Source organism: Megascapheus bottae, chromosome 2 (genome assembly GCF_031878675.1).
Source record: "Megascapheus bottae isolate mThoBot1 chromosome 2, mThoBot2.hap1, whole genome shotgun sequence".
NCBI lineage: Eukaryota > Metazoa > Chordata > Mammalia > Rodentia > Geomyidae > Megascapheus > Megascapheus bottae.
The window spans coordinates 58,591,546-58,611,430 of record NC_143510.1 but is presented as its reverse complement, the minus strand read 5'-3'; the positions used below and the strand labels follow the sequence as shown (position 1 = coordinate 58,611,430).

At 37.5% G+C, this 19,885-nt stretch overlaps 1 protein-coding gene across 1 annotated transcript in view; it reads right to left on the bottom strand.

Moving 5' to 3' along the window:
* Positions 1 to 562: 562 nt before the first annotated feature.
* Msrb3 (methionine sulfoxide reductase B3) overlaps positions 563 to 19,885 on the bottom strand; it is a 113,665-nt gene continuing 94,342 nt past the window's right edge. Inside the window, exons 6-7 of the mRNA XM_090328018.1 lie at positions 7,954 to 8,051; positions 563 to 3,297 (exon numbers count right to left, since the gene is read on the bottom strand). Of these exons, the coding sequence (XP_090184144.1) occupies positions 3,133 to 3,297; positions 7,954 to 8,051 (263 nt within the window). The 3' untranslated portion in view covers positions 563 to 3,132. The remainder of the gene's footprint in view (positions 3,298 to 7,953; positions 8,052 to 19,885) is intronic.

Here is a 19,885-nt window from a genome sequence, read left to right as displayed (position 1 = left end):
AGAAAGGCCTCTTCTCTAAACCAAGGAGAGATCTGCCAACTGAGCAAGAAGATAAAAACAGCAGTCAACTACAAACTTTCATTGACAATCCATACAATAACAAATAGAAGTAGGAGGAGTTGTTGGGAATCACTGAAGAAAAAAACATTTTTATAAAGAATTTTTTATTATGTAACTTCCACATACAACAAACATAGGAAAGGATTATTTTTTAATTTTCCAAAAGTTTTGATCTGGAGAACACTTATTACAAAGGAAAAATCAAGAATAACATTAGACCTTCAAAACAAATGACACTCCCTCTTTCACTGTTTTTTCGTATTTTAAACAAAGACATTTTAAACATAAGGAACATGGAAAGGTCTCCAAAGTTCTTTGCAGTAAGAACTTAAAATGCATTTAGGAAGTGAAAAGTTTATAATTACACAGAAATTGTGCTTTCTTCAGATTCATTCTGCATGGCTGTATGACCATAGTTTCTTCTTACTAGAAAAATTCTGCATCATCCAATTATAAAGAGATGGAATGCAGGAAGAGAAAGTCCCATGCATTTCTGTGGCATAATTCCCACAGATCACATACACCTCGCTGTACTGACTCAGTTCATTGCACTCCATATCCTGCAAAAATAAATCTAGTGCTTGACAGCTGACATTATTGCTCACTGACATTTAGTAATATATTTCCTTAACATAAGACAGAAATTTGACACCACTTAAGGCCAAAAGCAATGTGGAATTAAACCACATGCATACACCCTACTCGCCCTCCATTCAATGGATTTTGCATTTTTCTTATACTTGGTGCTTAAAAAAAAAGATTTCCCTTTAAAAAAAGACAATAAAAGGGCAATATTTTTTTTATGTTTACATTTGTTTTCTATGCAGGGGAGGGAATACTAAGTCCCACTATTAAAAAAAAAAAAAAAGAAGAAGGAAAAACGACAACCCAGAGTCTTTGGGGAGAGGGAAGAGCCCTTCATTTCTCTTCTTCGTCTATCCCAACCCAACCACACATCTGGGAGTAAAGTGTTGTGTGGACTTACATGAAGGATTAAGAGCAGGTCCTGACAAGGCCTTAGAAACATCCATTCACTTCTTTAACCACCCTATATGAGATCTTTGGGTCACTGTGAAGTTGGGAAGACTTTTAGGATGGTTAAACATAAATGGTCTATCTGGTCTTAAACTTTATGCCTTAGTTTTAGAGGGGAGCAATGCTTACAAGTTTCAGAATGATTGTAGGGCCTGAGGTGAATCGTGTGGGGTGCTAAGGAAGCTTCTGAATGCGTAGATACACCTAGCAGAGTATAATCCTCTGGGATTGTGTGACAAAGGCGAGTGAAGAAGACATCAAAGGTCTCCCTGAGATGCTTACATTTTGATAGTTAGATATGTCACACTTTTCATTTGTCATTGTGTCTTTACCATTGTCAAGTATCCCTTTTTTGGTACTTTCCAAAAAAACCAACCAAAGAATGGAAACAGGCAACAACAATAATAACAAAAACATGTCTGTCTTCACAAACTGTGGAAGATTTTAAAAGGTATTTTTTAACATTATTTCAGGATTAGCACTCAAAGTTAAAAACATACTGTGCTTTCATATTTAAATACCGCAGTATCAGTTTCTGTCACTACTGTTCACACCTATGAAAAGTTTACACACCACGACACCATTCTACTAGATTAAGTGTTACAAAGCAACCAAACACAGATTTTTAACATAAAGCCAACCTTATTGCTATAAACAAAAATTTCTGGTTCTTGACTCAACTGTTTTCAAATCCATCAGTTAAGTTAACCTGTGTTCTCTTTCCATGTCAAATATCTAGGCTTCCACCTCTGAGGCAATTAGAACAAGAACCATGTGATTTTTATAACACTTGTCTTCATTGTACGGCAATATAGTAATTTTGCCCTGAGAGTGTCAAGACATTTTACATATATCATAATCTTTGTTGATAAATGAAGAAATAGGCACAGAGGCTTACATGGCTTGTCACACAGCAGATTAGGGTCAAGCGTTGAACTCAGGCCTTCCTCTATTAGTTTTAATGCCCAATGTCTTTCTACAGTTCGCCTGAAGGTCAGTGTACTAGGGCCCTACTGGGTTATATTTGTTACCTGGAGAATCCCTCAACTTTTCTGCCCAACATTGGATTTTTCAGAGTGCTCAAGACTTTATGCTTGTTCTTCTCTGTTCTCTCACTTTCTGCTGCTTTGATGAAGTGTGTTGTCCCTGGTATTTTATTTTACATAGGGGAATTTACCAAATACCCTTCCAGCTGCAGCTGGTATTAGGTGTGGAAAGAAAGTCTTATAAAAGGCAACAGGCAGGTGTTCTCCTTGTGAACTTTGAACAAAATGGGGTTCAACGTTTTATAGTTGTCTTACATTCCAATGTTTTCAAATGGAAAATGGAATAAAACAAAATAAATAAAATAATAAAAATAAAATGGAGGCATAACCGTGAGTCAATGCTTACTTCTTTGCCACAACAATCAGTGCACCCCCTCAGATCTGGCAATAATTCAACATAAGGAAAGACTTTAGACCTTCACACCCTTTTAGAGAGAAAAAGAGGACCTTAGCTCAAACTTTCCACAAAGCTAAGCCTCCCAAGATATCACTCATCCTTATCTCAGGTAGATCTGTACAAAAGCCTCCAGGCCACATGTGCAGAGGCCTCTTGACACCCAGCTCTGCTCTCTGCCCTGCCCAGCAGGTGTGAAGACTACCCATCTTCCTCCTATTGTTAAACGCGGTGGGGGAGGGGAGAGGAAGATGCATCCAAACACAAAAGAGAAATACATGTGCTCAAAGAAAAAAAATGCCAAAGGCTATGTAAGTGGCTGGTGAAGAAACTTCACAAAAGCTATCTCCATTTTGCAAAAGCTATAAAGGTTCATATCTAGTCAATAGCAAAATACACAGATGGGCAGGGCCCCTGTTTGAGCAAAAGAAGGGAAAATATCAATCGCATAAAACTTCCCTTCTGTAGTTTTGAAAAAATATATCTATTAGGATAAAACAAGTTTGATTTCTTTAATAAGCGGTGCATTAAGTACACTTTGTTTTTTGGTTTTTTTTTTTTTGTTGTTGTTGTTGTTTTCACCGTGTTCCAAATTCTCTACAGCTCTGCTTTGTCTGCTGGGCCTGGGCTGTTGACACCATTGCTTCCTTCCATTCCACTGCTCTCTGCAGGTGTGAATGACAAGGATGCTGAGTTGATGCAGTATCTTTTGCCAGTGGGACGAGGTCCATCATCAAAAATGTGTCCAAGATGAGCTCCACACTGGAAGAGAACAACACATGAAGGAGAAGCATGAACAAAGCAGGCTTTGAAAGGAATGCATAGCAAGCAGTTCAAATGATGGAAAGCATGCTGGATGACTTCTAATCTGCCTGTCAATGGGGGCAGAGATGGTTTCTAGTAGCCTCTATACCACATGCTGAGAATAAAAAAACCCGAGCATTGTGTGTATCAGAAATCATCTAGGGAGCCACTGTTCTTTTTTTTTTTTTTTTTTTTTTTTTTTTTTTTTTTTCGTCTGTGAAGTCTCTCAGCCAGCTGAAAAATGACTGCAGTAATTTTATGAATTGAATTGACCCTTGATCTCCCCTTGTAAGAAACATGGCAGAATAAAATCTCTCCCTCCCCCCTGGCATTGCTTTTGGCTTTGGATGGGTGGGTTTCAGATATGCAGAAGTCCACTGTAAAAGATACTGTTTAACTGGCCATGACGGGGGTGATGTTTGCTTTCATGGGCAGTAAAACTTAACATGAGACAAGCATCGGATGATCCTGGAAGCCAGAGAAGCCACGGTAAGGGTTAGTAGATTTATGTCATGGTCACCAGGCCTGCAAGTGTAAACTAATGGAAAGGTCTCTAGCCCATGCAATTGCTTTTCCCTGGCTTCCAATAGGTTGAGTGTCATGCTGGTTTCTTTTCTCAAATGAACAACAGTGTGCAGAGAAGCTGCCTCACTCAGATTGGTGCTACTAAAAAAAGCTAAGTAAGTAGAAAAGGTCCAGTGCTCAGATAAAAGGAGAGATGATATATAAGAGAAATCTGGACCACAGAAAGTATCTCCACAAAGGCTGGTTTCGATGAACAGGCTCAGCACTGACTGCTTCCATGGTGGATGCACTCTCACATTTCCCAACTGTTGCTAAGCAGAGACCTTGGAAGGGAAATGGAGACATTAGCATATTGCCTTGTGAAATATACTATTCATCATGTCACAGATAAATCAGAGGCTGGTAAATGACTTCCAATCATTTTTTAAACAGACATTTGCAGTGCATCAGCTACCTGAACCCTGAGAGGCAGGCAACAGGCCCTGGCCCTCATAAGAGTTTGTATGCCAGTGGAAGGAAAAACAAGTGAGGGGTTTAGTATGATTGTTAGAACTCAGTGCTAGTGAAGGAAAAAGGAATATGCTAAGTATGAAAAGGAGAAGGAAGGACCAGATTCAGTGAAGGCCTCCCCTGGTGATTCTAGAATAACGGTGTGAAGAAAGCAGATTTCTAGGAGCCCTGGCCAAATGTTGAGATGATGAATGAAAGATGTCAGTGATGGCAGTTTCCTTAGCTGCCCATGAGCTCTGCCTTTCTGGCCCCTGCCAACTGGCAATTCGTTAAGATCTCTCAGCACACCTGGTTGTAACTGAAACGATCTGGTTGCCCGATGAAGAAATCTCTGAAACTTGATGTTAATGATTCAGTTCAGGACAGAATCTTTACTGTGTATTTTGAAAGTTGTTTTTCATAGTAATGTAGCTATTTTCTGGAGGTAAAATAGTCCCTATTCTGGAAACGGGTGATAAATATTTGAAAGAAAAAAATGTCAATTCCTAAAGGACTTGTTTTTAATCACTAAAGCCTCCCACTCAGAAATGTTGGTAAGAACCTTCAAATAAAACAGGGAAAAGACCCCCTAAGAAAACTGAGCATCAAATTTAACATAACTCCTTAAAATCTGATTGCAATTCTCAATTGTATGCATAAGAAACACAAATAGTGTATTCAACATAGTTACATATTTCTGTACTGACATATTTCCCACTGTCCTACAGGGCTTTCTCCTGGCTGTTCCTAGGATATTTGGGCTGTATTATTGTCATCTTCTCTTAAGTGTTTGATCTACAGCATGAAATACGTTCAAAGCAGGGCTTTTACATTTGGGCGCATGGGGCAGGATGGGAAAGAGAAAACAGTTTTAAGAAGTAATGCAATTTACTTTGCCAGTAGTATGCTATTTTCTCCCACTGTTATTAAAGACAGTTGTGTGTAAGTAGGGGAATTTTCCCTTGTGCTTGTGATATTAATCTTTTGCCAAAGAAATGATTGTGAAGTCACCAGTTTAGCATTATGACTTTACTGAAAAAATCAAGAAAAAGAGATGGTCTGGGAGTCTAAAAATCTATTGGAACACATAGGTATCTTTAATCATCAGCAATATATGAATTGTCATCTGTACAAGATGAATAAGGTTTCATGTTTTACCAAAGACTGTTGAAAAACACTTTGTATTGGTGGTAATTCACCTTTTTCTTGACTTCACTAACTTAGGAGAAATTAATAATCATATAAAACCAATTTAAGGGAACTCAATCACAGACTTGAGTCCTCATTAGCAGCAGTAAGAAATAGTCTTAAAGTTGGGTAAACCAGGGATCTGATGGTTTCCTGAAAGATTATTGCAAAAAGTTAAGTGATTTATTAGTCTCCTACTTGGTCCAGAATTTTGATCTGAAGAAGGAAAAATTCCCAGAATATTTCCAGGATGGATTTCCCTAAACTACTGCCTCAATCATACCAATGTTACCTCTTCACACTCATGACAAAGTGCTACTTAATGGACTGGGCTTGGAGGATGAAGGGAAAACCATAAAATAATTATTTGCAGTAGTAGCTGAAACTATTTTATCAGAAGCTAAAAATATAAATAAAATTGAGGAAGATATTTTATAATTGAAAATTACTAGGGAATATTCCTTGTGCCCAGGGAGGAGATACATATGTCTACCACGGAAAGTAATCCTCTTTGGCTGGCATGGTGATACATGCCTGTAATCCCAGCTATGCAGGGGCTATTTTGGAGGCTGAACTCCTAGGGCTTGAACTCTGGGCCTGAGCATTGTTCTTGAGTTATTTTACTCAAGGCTAGCACTGTACCACTTGAGCCACAGCTCAAGTGGTAGCTAAGAGTCTCATGGATTACAGACATGAATCCACCAGTGTCTGGGTTAGGAGTCAATGCTGAAAATAGGTGAGTGAAAAGGAAACAGCTATGGGATACCTTTTAAGGCAGCAACAAAAAGAAACCACTATTCACCTTAAAATATTTACTGTGTATCTAAGTTGCACATTGCAAAGTATCATCCTGACTAGAGTTACCTATCTTTTATCAAAAACTCTCCTTTGCTAGATAATCTCAGGGTTTTTTTTTTCAGTAATAGTTAAAAAATCCTCAGCTATAAACTTAATTGCACTGAAGCACCTGCTAGAGAGTTGTGTGACATTTTTACACTCTTATTTTAATGTAATTCTTTCCAATATCTTCCTCCTCCTATAGGCTCTCAACCCATAAAAAGCTCTAGAGCAAATCCCAGCTCCACAACTTAAGTCTAAATAAACGGACCCAATTTTAATTACCTCAGTTATTTTTTGCCTCAGTGTCCTCAACTGTAAAATAAGAGAGAACAACTACCTACCAGGAACTTGTGAGCATTGCCCATGGGAACTTAGACTGCATCCACCTCCATTAAACTACAGTCTTACAGGATGAGTTCCAGCATTGGAAAGTTCTGCTATCATGCTTCAAGACTCATTTCTGATAAAAGAGAATGAACTGAGAATATGATTTAGATAAAAAATAAAGTCTGTTTTGTGATGGAGAAAAGTGATCTTCTTATTTGGAAGACAGTAAACTTGTCAGCCTTATTTTTTTTTTAAACTGAAAACAGAAATTCATCAGATGGTCAGGGTCAAACCAATCTCCCTCCCTACTTGGTAGTAAATATGCCACTTCCTCCCTAAAAATCTGTGCCTGATGAAGAGTGATTTAAAAAAAAAAACAAAACAACAGATAAAGCAGGAGAATCCTGAGGGAGGCCCACATGTCTATCTCAGTGTTATGGCAGCCGTCTTAGTGTGTCCCCTTTAACCCTTGTCTGTGACATGGGCATCTGCCAAGATAACAGTAAGCAGCATCAATGTCTATCAGTGCCACAATATTCTGAGTGTACATTTCAATTATTTTAAATACAGTAGAACTGGACTCTACTAGAGAGTAGGCCAGTGTCCTTATTCTGTACATATGAAAGTTTGAGCTATGCTTCTGAGTTTAAGCACAAAATACCAAGACAGCTAGTCTCTCAATACATTATTTTTGCCTCCTCCTCAAAACATTGATTTGTTTAGAGAAAAATGTACTGAGCTAAGTAGAACATCCTTGCAGATGTGGGTAAGTCTACATAGCAGAAGCAGAGAATTACCTTATCTCATATTTCTATTCTGCCTTCAACAGGCTTACTTCAGTAGTTCCACTGAACTACTTCTTATCAGTTTGCTCCAACCTCCCTGCTAATATTCACCGCCCTCCTCCCTCAAAGCCACTTCTGGTATCTTTATTGACCATGTTTGGATCCCAAAAAGTAGATATGCTATAACTGAAGGATGGGTACACAGAATTTCAGGGAGAAGGAGGTCATCAGTACATCAGGTTATGCAAAGCAATATAATAGAATTTTCATATTATCCCAATACAGCCCACTTTCCACGATGTTGAGTCAAATGAGGGATTATTCCCCCTTCCAGTGATTCTATGTAATAGTGTTAAAGCCAACTGACATCTCATTTGACTTGCTAACCACCTGTTCCTCTTTTGGGAACACTCACTTGGCTTTGGCTGCTGTAGTCAACACCTGTGAGAATTTAACTGACCTGGGAGCAGCTTGTTTCCACCCTATGCATCCCGTAGGAAAAGTCATCTGTGAATGTGATTGCCTCAGAACTGATCACATCGTGGAAGGAAGGCCAACCTGGAAGACAGCAAGTGCAAATACAAAAATGGAGAGGAAAGAGACATGGTCTTGGATTCGCATGCAACAAAAAGAAAAAAAAAAACCTGAATAATGCAACTAAAGCAAATCCCTAACACAGGAATCATGCTTTTTTATTTTCTTCTGTTTTTCTGAAGCAATCCATCTTTTTACTTTTTTTGTTGGAGTAATGTATAGAGGGGTTACAGTTGCATTCTCCAAGTAGTAGGTGCATTACTTCTCACACATTGAAACCCCTTCTCATGTTTTTGTCCCATTTTCCTCACCCCTCCCCTCCCAATAATCTTGTTTTCCCCCCTTCCCTTTCCTATTTCAAATAAACAAATAAACATATATAATATACTAGGTAACAAAGTCAGATACAGTAACAGTATGAGATAAACCAAAAGGCAACAAAAGAGAAATAACATAGTACATTAAGAACAACAATCACACAAGATAAAAATCTTGTTTCCATATCCTAGCTTTTTATTTTCAATTTGAATAAAAAGGTCAAAAGCTAAGGATTATTTTGTGCAAATAAAAGTATTTTTGAAAATTAACCCTTTTCTCACATCTAAGTGAGAGCTTCACTGGGGTTTGGTGTTTTTTGAGGCATCCTTAGGTCATCCAATAGTTTTCTGATTATTCCCCAACTTAAAGGCTCACTGATACTTCCTCTTTTTCTTTTTTTCATACTCACTGGCATGATCTTGAAGCATCATGAAATTTTTCATTATAACATTTTTTTAAACTTTTTTTTTCCCAATCCTGGGCTGAAGCTCAGGCCTGCGCACTGTCCTTGGATTTTTCTCAAGGCTAGAGCTCTACCACTTGAGCCTTAGCACCACTTCCAGCTTTTTCTAAGTATGTGGTGCCGAGGAATCGAACCCAGGTCTTCATGCATGCTAGGCAAGCACTCTACCACTAGGCCAAACTCCCGGCCCCATTATAACATTTTTTTTTTTTTAACACACAATCAGTTTGGCTGCTAACATTTCAACTACTTTACATATATTTTCAAAGTATGCCTTTTCAGTGCTTAGTTTGGATTATTAAAGTGTAAAGTGACTCAGCCTATACTCCTAGATTCTCAGGAGTCTGAGATCTAAGGACTACAGTTCAAAGCTAGCCTGGGCAGGAAAGTCCATGAGTTTTCAATAAACTACTCAGAACACAATGAGATGCAGGGATGCAAGAGCCCCTGAGTTCCAGCCCCAGGACTGGCAAAAATAAATTAAATTAAAAGTAAAATAAAATATAAAAAAGTGACTACCCTGTTGTCTCTATTGTAATCTAAAATATTCCCCAGGACCAGATATGTCTGGAGAACAGCATACATTTTGTAGATAAGAGGCTTGTTCACTTCCTAAGAGAAATAAACAGAACAACATTCTTTGTCTATCCTTAAGTGAAATCTTTTTATCCAATGGTATATTTTTCCCATTTTCTTTAAACAAATGATTCTAATAAAGTTTTAAATTTTTTTTATTTTTAAGCAGACCATAAGATTTACACAAATGTTTTATGTATAAAGTCAGGTTTGCAGTACATATGTCCAGCTTTGGGAGATGTTCTTACATTTCCCCAAAATATGTATAGAGTTTCAGAGCTGAAGTCTGAATCTCCAAAGGACGAAACAGGTATGATGCTTCTGAGTTCCTAGTACCAATGTTTTATTCTGCATTCTCAGAAGCCCAACGTACTCATGTAGAAAGGAGGAGACCCTTTAAAAACAGAACTTAATACACAAACTGAGAGAACTGAACTTCAAAATATGACTCCCAGTTTTCTAGCAAAACAAACCAACTTATGCTCAAGTTTTTCCTTTCTTTTTTTACTTGGCCAGTCCAAGACTTGAACTCAGGGCCTATGCAGTATCTTTAGGCATTCTCAAGGCTAGTACTCTACCACTTGAGCCACAGTATCATTTCTGGCTTTTTCTGTACATGCAGTACCAAGGAATTGAACCCCTTCATACATGCCAGTCAAGCACTCTACCACTAGGTCACACTCCTGGCCCTCACGCCAAGTTTTATAAGCAACTTACCCAAGATTCTCCCATAAACACCTCACCCTCACTTTGCTCTTTAAGAGTGTAGTTTTCATTCTATGTTAGATTTAACACTGGGAATTTAAATGTTTTCCCATTCCTTGACTTGAATTCAAGATTGCTACAAACCACCAGAAAAATCATAACCTTCGACACTAGCATTTTACAGATGAATTATGCAGAGACTCACTAGCATTCTTAAGAAAATCCATTTAGGCTGGGAGTTTGGCTTAGTGGTAGAGTGCTTGCCTAGCATGCACGAAGACCCGGTTTCGATTCCTCGGTACCCCACATACATAGCAAAAAGCCGGAAGTGGTGCTGAGGCTCAAGTGGTAGAGTGCTAACCTTGAGAAAGTCCAAGGACAGTGCTCAAGCCCTTAGCCTGAGCCCAGGACTGGCAAAAAAAAAAAAAAAAGAAAACCCATTTCTCACAGGGAAATTTAGTAGAAATGGATGATTTTTTTAAATAGGCTACCCACATTGAACTAAGAAGAGAGAAGTCAACTAAACAAACCAGTTTCATACAATGAGATAGTGGAAGCAATCAGAGACATGTCAACCAAAAAGAGCCCAGGTCCAGATGGTTTCACTACAGATTTCTACAAAGATGAATTAAAATGAATTAATTTTAAAGATGAATTAATACCTATACTCTTGAAACTCTACTGAGAAATAGAGCTGAAGGAGCCATACCAAACTCATTTTATGAAGCTAATATCACACTCATCCTCAAACCAGGGAAAGACCCAAAAACAACAAAAAAGAGAACTACACACAATCTCTCTAATGAACACAGACCCAAAGCTCCTCAAAAAAAAAATACTAGCCAACAGAATCCAGAAACAAATTTAAAAAATTATACACTATGATCAAGTAGGCTTCATTCCACATATATAAGGCTGGTTTAACATTCACAAATCAATTAATGTAATACATCATATCAATAGAGCTAAAGTTAAGAATCATTCTCTGAACACCAAGAAGGCAACAGACAAAATACAGCATCCATTCATGTTAAAAGCACTAGAAAAATAGGAATAGGAGGTACATTCCTTAAAATAATTAAACCCATATATGACAAACCTACAGTCAGTATCATACTAAATGGAGAAAGACTAGAACCATTTACCTTAAAATCAGGAACAAGACAGAGATGCCTATTCTCTCCACTTCTCTTTAATATAGTGCTGGAACCCTTAGCCAGATCAATAAGGCAAGAGAAGGACATCAAAGGGATCCGCATAGAGAGAGAAGAAATTAAACTATCCCTATTTGCAGATGACATGATCCTATATCTAAACAACTCAATATAAACTCCACTCCCAAATTTCTAGAACTAATAAATTACTTTAGCAAGGTGGCAGGATACAAAATCAATCTTCAAAAGTCAGTAGACTTTCTGTACACAAACAGAAGGAGAAATCAAGAAAATGATTCCATTTGCAAAAGCCCCCAAAAGAATAAAATATTCAGGAATTAACTTAAGCAAAGATTTAAAGGAATTATTTAATAAACACTATAAAAGCCTAAAGAAAGAAACTAATGAGGATACCAGGAAATGGAAAGACATCCCATGCTCATGGATAGGGAGAACCAACATAGTGAAAATGGCCATACTGCCAAAATTGATATATAATTTCTATGCAATCTTTATCAAAGTCCCAAAGACATTCTTTACTGAAACAGAAGGTGTAACCCAAAGGTTCATATGGAATAACAAAAGACCTAGAATAGCCAAAGTAATTCTAGGCAAAAAAAGCAATGCAGGTGGTATTATAATACCAGACTTCAAATTCTACTATAGAGCCATGATAACAAAAACAGGATGGTATTGGCACAGAAATAGACCAGAAAATCAATGGAACAGAATAGAAGAGCCAGAAATAAAACTGCATACATATAGTCAACTTATACTGAACAAAGGAACCATAGGTATACATTGGAACAGCCTATTCAATTATTGGTGCTGGCAAAACTGGGCAGCCACATGCAGAAAACTAAAATTTGATCTTAGCCTTTCACCATGCACAAGCACTAACTCAAAATGGATCAAAGACCTCAATATCAGACCTGAAACCCTAAAACTGCTACATGATAGAGTAGGAGAGACACTGGAACTCATATAGGCACAGGCAAAAGATTCCTGAACAGAATCCCAGGGTCACAACAATTGAAGAGACTAGATAAATAAACTAAACATAAAAAGTTTCAGCATAGATAAAAGCATAGATACTAAAGTAGAAAGACAGCCAACCAACTGGGAAAATATATTTACCAATAATACATCAGGCAAATGCTTAATATCTAGTATCTACAGGGAACTCAAGAAACTAATCCCCGCCCCCAAACCCAACAAACCAGTCATTAAGTGGGCAAGGGAACTAAAGAGAGACTTACCAAAAGAAGAAGTTAAAATGGCAAAAAAAAGAAAAAAGAAAAAATGCTCATCACCCATGATTATAAAGGAAATGCAAATAAAAACAATCCTAAGATATCATCTTACCCCAATTAGAATGGCCAAAATTCTGAACTCAATGACAAATGTTGGCGGGGTTGTGGAGAAAGAGGAACCCTACTGCACTGCTGGTGGGAATGCAAACTAGTACAGCCACTCTGGAAGGCAGTTTGGAGGTTTCTTAAAAAACTGAAAATATATCTATAATCCTGCCATACCACTCCTGGGCATCTACCCTGAGCATCATAACCCAGGATATGAAAAGGAGACCTGCTCAGCCATCTTCATCTCTGCACTATTCACTATAGCCAAGTGAGAGAAACAACCTAGATGCCCTACTACAGATGAATGGATATAAAAAATGTGGTACATATATACAATGGAATCCTACATAGCTAACAGACAAGATAAAATAATGGCATTCGCTGGGAAGTAGATGAAACTAGAGCAAATCATGTTGCATAAGATAGGTCAAGACCAAAGGAACAAAAGGTGCATGGTCTCCTTGATATGTGGATATTAGATCCAAATAGTACAAGAGGGATGATTCAATACTTGGGTACTCAAGGTCACTGACATGATCTTGGAGATATAAATATAACTATACAGACATATAAATCTATGATGGGATATATACTCTATAGACATAATGTTATATTATATAGATTGATATGTATCTATGACATACAAACCCTCAGCTTATTTTTTTTCTTTTCTTTTTTGCCAGTCCTGGGCCTTGAACTCAGGGCCTGAGCACTGTCCTTGGGTTTTCTCAAGGCTAGAGCTCTACCACTTGAGCCACAGCACCACTTCTGGCTTTTTTTCTATGTATATTGTACCGAGGAATTGAACCTGGGTCTTTGTGCAAGCTAGGCAAGCACTCTACCACTAGGCCAAACTCTAGACCCCTCAGGTTAATTTTAATTATGTTCTAAAATTTATGTGCCAGTGATTGCATATAGAGATTCTCTTCTTAAATACTTCTTTGTTAAACATGACATTTGAAATACATAAAAGTAAGTATTAATAAAAATCTTTCAAAAAGAACACAAAAAGAAAAACATTTACTATACATGGCCGCCTTAAATAAGCTAGTGGGATGAATAATTATAGCACTTTGCAGAGGCCAATAGAAAAGAGAATGTAATAATACTCCCTTCTTGGGCAGGGAGTTTAGCCTAGTGCTTTGTGCTTGCCTAGCATGCCCAAAGACCCGGGTTTGATTCCTCAGTATCACATACACAGAAAAACTCTGAAGTGGTGCTGAGGCTCAAGTGGCAGAGCACTAGCCTTGAGGAAATCCCAAGGACAGTGCTCAGGCCCTTAGTTCGCACTCCAGGACTGGCAAAATAATAATAATAATAATAATAATAATAATACCCCCATCTGGAAATGCCTGTGCTAGTTTCTCTCTGTAGTACCCAACTTGCCACAATCACTGTAATAAGCATCTCAACATAGAGATCTTATAGAGAAACAGAACTTACGATGCACTTAGGATGGTAGAAACATGTAGGTTGTCTGGGTCACTCATTTGTCAAGGCTTTGGGAGAGCAAAGGATAAATTACTTGACAAGGTCACATAGCTCTAAGTAGCAGAGTCAAAGCTAGAACCAGAGCATTTTTTTTTACTTTAAGGCTCTAAGATTGCACTTTATTCCTCAATAAACTGTTTATTTCTGAACAATCTAGCAGAACGTAAATAGTAGGTTTAACAAAATACATTAATTGGTGAGTATGGTGGCTCTAATCTTTGCTACCTAGGAAGTAGAGCTTGAGGGATTGTGTTTTGAGGCCATTCCAGGCTCAAAACTTGAGGATATTCCATCACATTCAATAGCTGGGCACAGTTATCCCAGTTACCGGGGAAGCAAATAGGTGGACCCAGCAATATACACGTTAACACAGCAATAAGCAAAACACAAGAAAACTGAAACCAGGGCTGGCCCAGGCATAAAGTGAAACCTTACCTTGAAAATAGCCAATGCAGAAAAGGTGATAGAAAAATGGCCGAAGGGGTAGAGGGTCTGCCTTACAAGTGGGAGGCCCTGAAATTAACCTCCAGCACCACATCCCCAACACTTGCCACATACACACCAAGTGAAATATGTTTACTGCTCTGTCTGGATTAGTGGGTTGTTGTACTTGTATTACTTACTAGCCAAACTATTTAAGGGGAAAGTCCAAGAGAAACGGTGTAAATGAGGTAATCTAATTTCTCTCTCCAGCTTCCCTCTCTCCTCTCCCCTCTCCTTCCATTCTCTCTCTTCCTCACCCCTCCATTCTCACTCTTTTGTCTCTCTGTCTCTCTCTCTTACTATATACACACAAATACACAAAGACTTGGAAACTCAACCTTAGACAATGGCACTGAGAAATTTTTAATTGTAGCTGGAATTTATTAATTCTATCCAATTTTTTCTAATAGTTGTAATTACCTCCTAAAGAACTGGAAGAAAAGCGGCTGCTTTCAAGTGTTAAACCATAAGGTTAGGTTATTTAACTGGATGCTTTCAAGTGAGCTGTTAAATCATAAGGTTAGGTTATTTTGCTTATCTGAGTTAAATATTCACAAACATTTCCAGAAGACTATATTCAAAAATGTAGCCTTGTAAGGTAGGGTGAAATTAAGGCGATCTGGATGCTGCTAGGGAAGCTACTGATGTTTGAATAGTTTATTTGTGTTCACTATTATATTTCAACACTGGAAGGCATATAAAAAATAAAACAAAATTCTCCAACTTTAGAGTTCCGTTTCTAATAAAGAAAAATGCAGTTTCAAAATGTCCTATTTGATATGTCACTCAAATCTTGATTAGTGGAGACTGACAAGAGAGACCATGCTGAAGACTATAATTCCCTGTTATGGAAAACATTTCTAAGCAGAATTAAGGTTAACTTCACCAATGAGCTTAACAAAAGGGACTTGAATTGCTTTGCTAGGTCTCTCAGAAAAAAAAAAAAAATAAATAAAGTTCTATGGGAAGAGAATCCATCAGAAAGGTAAGTCCTTAATGACAATCAAACTAAGAAGGACCTTCACCCAAGATTAAATTGTCGTATGGCAAAGAACCTACAGTGATGACAGCACTTTGAAAGCAGAATTCCCTCATCATATGAAAGTATTTAAAGGAGGAACTCTTCACTGCTGTAAAAATCCTCAAAGGAAACCCTGCCCCCACAGCTAATAATAAGGAAAGTGCTTCAAAGGGTGATAGGCAAAGACTGAAGCAATCTGCGTCTTGTTGAGAAAATTATCTTGAGCAAAAAAAAGGGGGGGGATGTGTTTATGTCAGTTTTGACATTAAAGAAAGATCATCCATCCTCCTTTCCCTAGGCTTTTCCTTTTGGTCTTCTCATCTAACAAAACATTATTTGTTTTGGATGCATTCCATGTACCTTTTAAAAGAAAAGTCATGTGAAAACCTGAATAAACAGTGGGCTTACACTACCCGCCCCCCCCAACCCAACACAGCCTTTTGTTCTATCTGATGAGGTTTGCTTTAGGCCTATTATCATTGCATTTCAAAGAACAGAAACTACTTTTCAGATATTAGCTTATTAATATCAAAAAATCTTATTTTCAATAAAAGTTTTCCCTTTAAGGAATTTCTATCTCCAGGTAGCAAATACATAGTTTGTAGAACTGAAGCAGACAAGTTGGAATATGACAACTTTTATCCAGTGTTAACATATAATCATAGCAATACTTCTTGTAGTCACATGAAACCAATCCAGGGCATGCTCTTTTACAATTTCAAACATAGGAGCCAGTGATACAGACTATCAAGAAGTAGCTCCTTGGTGCTTGCTACCATTTATATACTAAAATGGGTTTTCTTTTGAGATTGCAGTAAAAAGAATGCTTCACAATAATGCAGATTAATATAGCTGATCTGAGTCTACTTTAACCCATAATCGAGTAGTGTCAGGATTCCCTTCTAGTAGTGTTGTAAAATGTTTGAGTGTTTTACTCAACTACTCCCTAAGAAAATCATTTTTAGGCCCCTATCCCCCATCTTCCTCTTTCTCTTCAAAAAAGTTTAAAATAATTTATTTAAATTAGCAACAGATCATGGACAAATTGAAGCCAACTCCATCTGTAGAAAGTGTGACCATCATTTCCCTTTCCTTAATTTAATCAAATCTTCTTTATAGCTTCTATTGTGCCTGTGTCCTTCCCTTGTCCCTAAATAGAAACTAGAAATCTCAATATGTTGGCATGTAAACAGCAGAACATAGCAGAAACTATCCATGAACAAGAACTAAACTGGAATGAAAGACAGATATAAATTTTTTGTTATCTTCACAAGAAATGAATTTGAACACAATGAATCTGAGATGGCCTTTTGTCATAATCTAATACTGATCTACATTTGAGCAGATTTGGTGAAACAATCTGGAGGTGCAGATTCATATTTCCTATGTGTACCAATTTTCACTGTGCTGTAATTCTAAATATTTCAAAACATAACATATTTCTTTAAAAAAAAATTAATTTGGGGGGCCGGGAGTTTGGCCTAGTGGTTAAAGTGCTTGCCTAACATGCATGAAGACCCGGGTTCGATTCCTCTGTACCACATATAGAAAAAAAAAAAAGCCGGAAGTGGTGCTGAGGCTCAAGTGGTAGAGCTCTAGCCTTAGGAAAGTCCAAGGACAGTGCTCAGACCCTGAGCTCAAGCCCAGGACTGGCAAAAAAAAAAAAAAAAATTAATTTGGGACTATGAGTTTGGCCTAGTGGTAGAGTGCTGGCCTAGCATGCATGAAGACCCAGGTTTGATTTCTCAGTACCACATATATAGAAAAGCCAGAAGTGGTGCTATGGCTCAAGTGGTATAGCACTGGCCTTGAGGAAAGCCCAAGGACAGTGCTCTGGCCCTGAGCTCAAGCCACGGGACAGGCATTAATTAATTAATTTCATTTTATTGTCAGGATGATGTACAGAAGGGTCATAGTTACATTCATAAGATAGTGAGTACATTTCTTCTTGAACAGTGTTATCCTCTCCCACATTTTTCTTCCACTTTCCTTCCCCACAGCCCTGCTCCTCCCAAGTTGTAAAGTTCATTTCCCACATATTGTCATGTGATTATTGCTGTTACATTGATTCATCCTTTGTTCTTTGTTTCATCATTTTACATCTTTCTTTTTTTAGAGCTACAATCTGTTCATCTCACTGACCACAGTTTATCTTATTAGCTACCTAAAGACAAACAATATCATCTATGATGCCTTCCCCCACTCCGCTCTCTGACAGGGGTAGCTTACAGATTAGATCGCTGATTCTTGCCAAATTACTCACGAGTTGACATTTCCAGTACAACTTGAATCTTCTTTTAAAAAAGATGATTTTCTACTTCCCTTCAAAGACCCATTTGGTTGCAATCTAATCTTCCAAAAGTTTAAGTAGTAATCAAACAAATATATGCATGCAGTAGAAAATCAAACAATGCAAGATGGCTCATAATGAAAGTTTTCCTTTCAGTTAGACACTACTCACAAGCAACCATGATTAATGTGTTTTCTGTTTAATTCTAAAAGAAATATATTTATGCTGCTATCTCTAGGTTCATTCATTTTAAACCTATGTAGTCTAGTGCAATACTTGATAGGCACATGTCATGATCTAAATTTAAACTTATTTAAATTAAGTAAAATTACAGTTCTTCCATCACATGAGCCACATGTTAAGTTCTCAACAGTCATATGTAGCTCTTATAATGGACAACTCTTAGACACAGAAAACATGTCTACCATGACTTCCATACAGAATATTTCTACCACTAGGCAGTATTACTAGACATTATGAATTAATTTCTTACAAGAAAAATGGAGATATAGTACTCATACTTACACTAATCTCCCCACTTCCTCTTTCCTCTTTTTGGATACTTATAAGATCTTACTTGGAAATGCCTGTCACCTGACCTAGAATGTCTATTCAACAACCACAGAGAATTTGTTCTGTTCACTACTCTATCACCAACCACTTAAACCTGGCCAGCTACATGAAAGGTAGTTTACAAGACACCACCTAATGACTGGACAAAGGAATGCATGAATATCCTATAAGGAGATAACATCATTTGTCTTTCCACTCTTCCAAAGGGCCTTAGTTCCTTATCTTCCCTCCACCTGTGTCTTTGTTCCACACCAATAACCAAGCTAATTAAGTCTTCTGTTCCTTTTTTTAGAAGATAGATTCTCAGTATTGAAAACTAACTCACAGTATCTGTATTAGTATACTACATGCCTGTAGCTTGCTACAGAGCTAAAGTCTGTTCTCAAGGATCAGTTGTTATCATCTAAAGCCACTAGTAGTTTGAAAGCAGAATTTTTTATTTTTCATTGCTTTAGTATAAAATGGTCTGTTAATTTTCCTTCTTTCTTCTTCTTTTCTTCCTTTTCCTCCCTCCTTTCCTCCTTCCCTCCCTCCCTTCCTTCCTTCCCTCCCTCCTTTCTTTCTTTTTTGCTGGGGCTTGAACTCAGGGCCTGAGGACTGTCCTTGACCTTTCTCAAGGCTAGCACTCTATCATTTGAGCCACAGCACTACTTCTGGCTTTTTCTGTGTATTTGGTACCGAGGAATCAAACCCAGGGATTCGTACATGCAAGGCAAACACTCTATCAATAGGCCACACTCCTAGCCCCTCACATTTCTTTATACTTTGGGGTTTGCATCATAATTTTATTAGTCAATGATACATAAGTTTTATATAAGTTTAAAATTTGAAGTTTAAATTTCAGGTGTATGTGCAAAAATACACCAGGTAATATAGTAGGTGTCAATATTAACTACTGAGATAACAGATGATAACACTATGTTCTATTTACTTCAGATTTTTATCGTAAAGTGTAACTATAGCCAGATCAGACCCTAACCTACTCTGATGCCTCTTGCTGTCCCAAAGATAACTGTTTTATGAAAATGTTCATTCATTTCTTTTCTTTTTTATTGTATTTTATTGTTGGGAGAATGCATAGAGGGGTTACAATTACCTTCATCAGTTAATGGTTGCATTACTTCTCAAACCTTGATATAGATGTAACATTTTAAATATTTGCAATGTTATATAAGAAGCATTACCTTATAGTTTTTCCCCCAGGAGGTACTGGGGTTTGAACTCAGGATCTTGTACTTTCTAGGAAGATGATCTACCATTTAACTCACTGTTTCATATCTTTTGACCTTATTTATTTTTTAAGACACTGGCATGAATTTTGCCAAGGCTGTTATTGACAGTAATCCTGTATGTACTTCCTATGTAATGGATATAACAAGTGTGTTCTACCTTTTATTAATGTGCCCAACTTTTTATTGGTTGA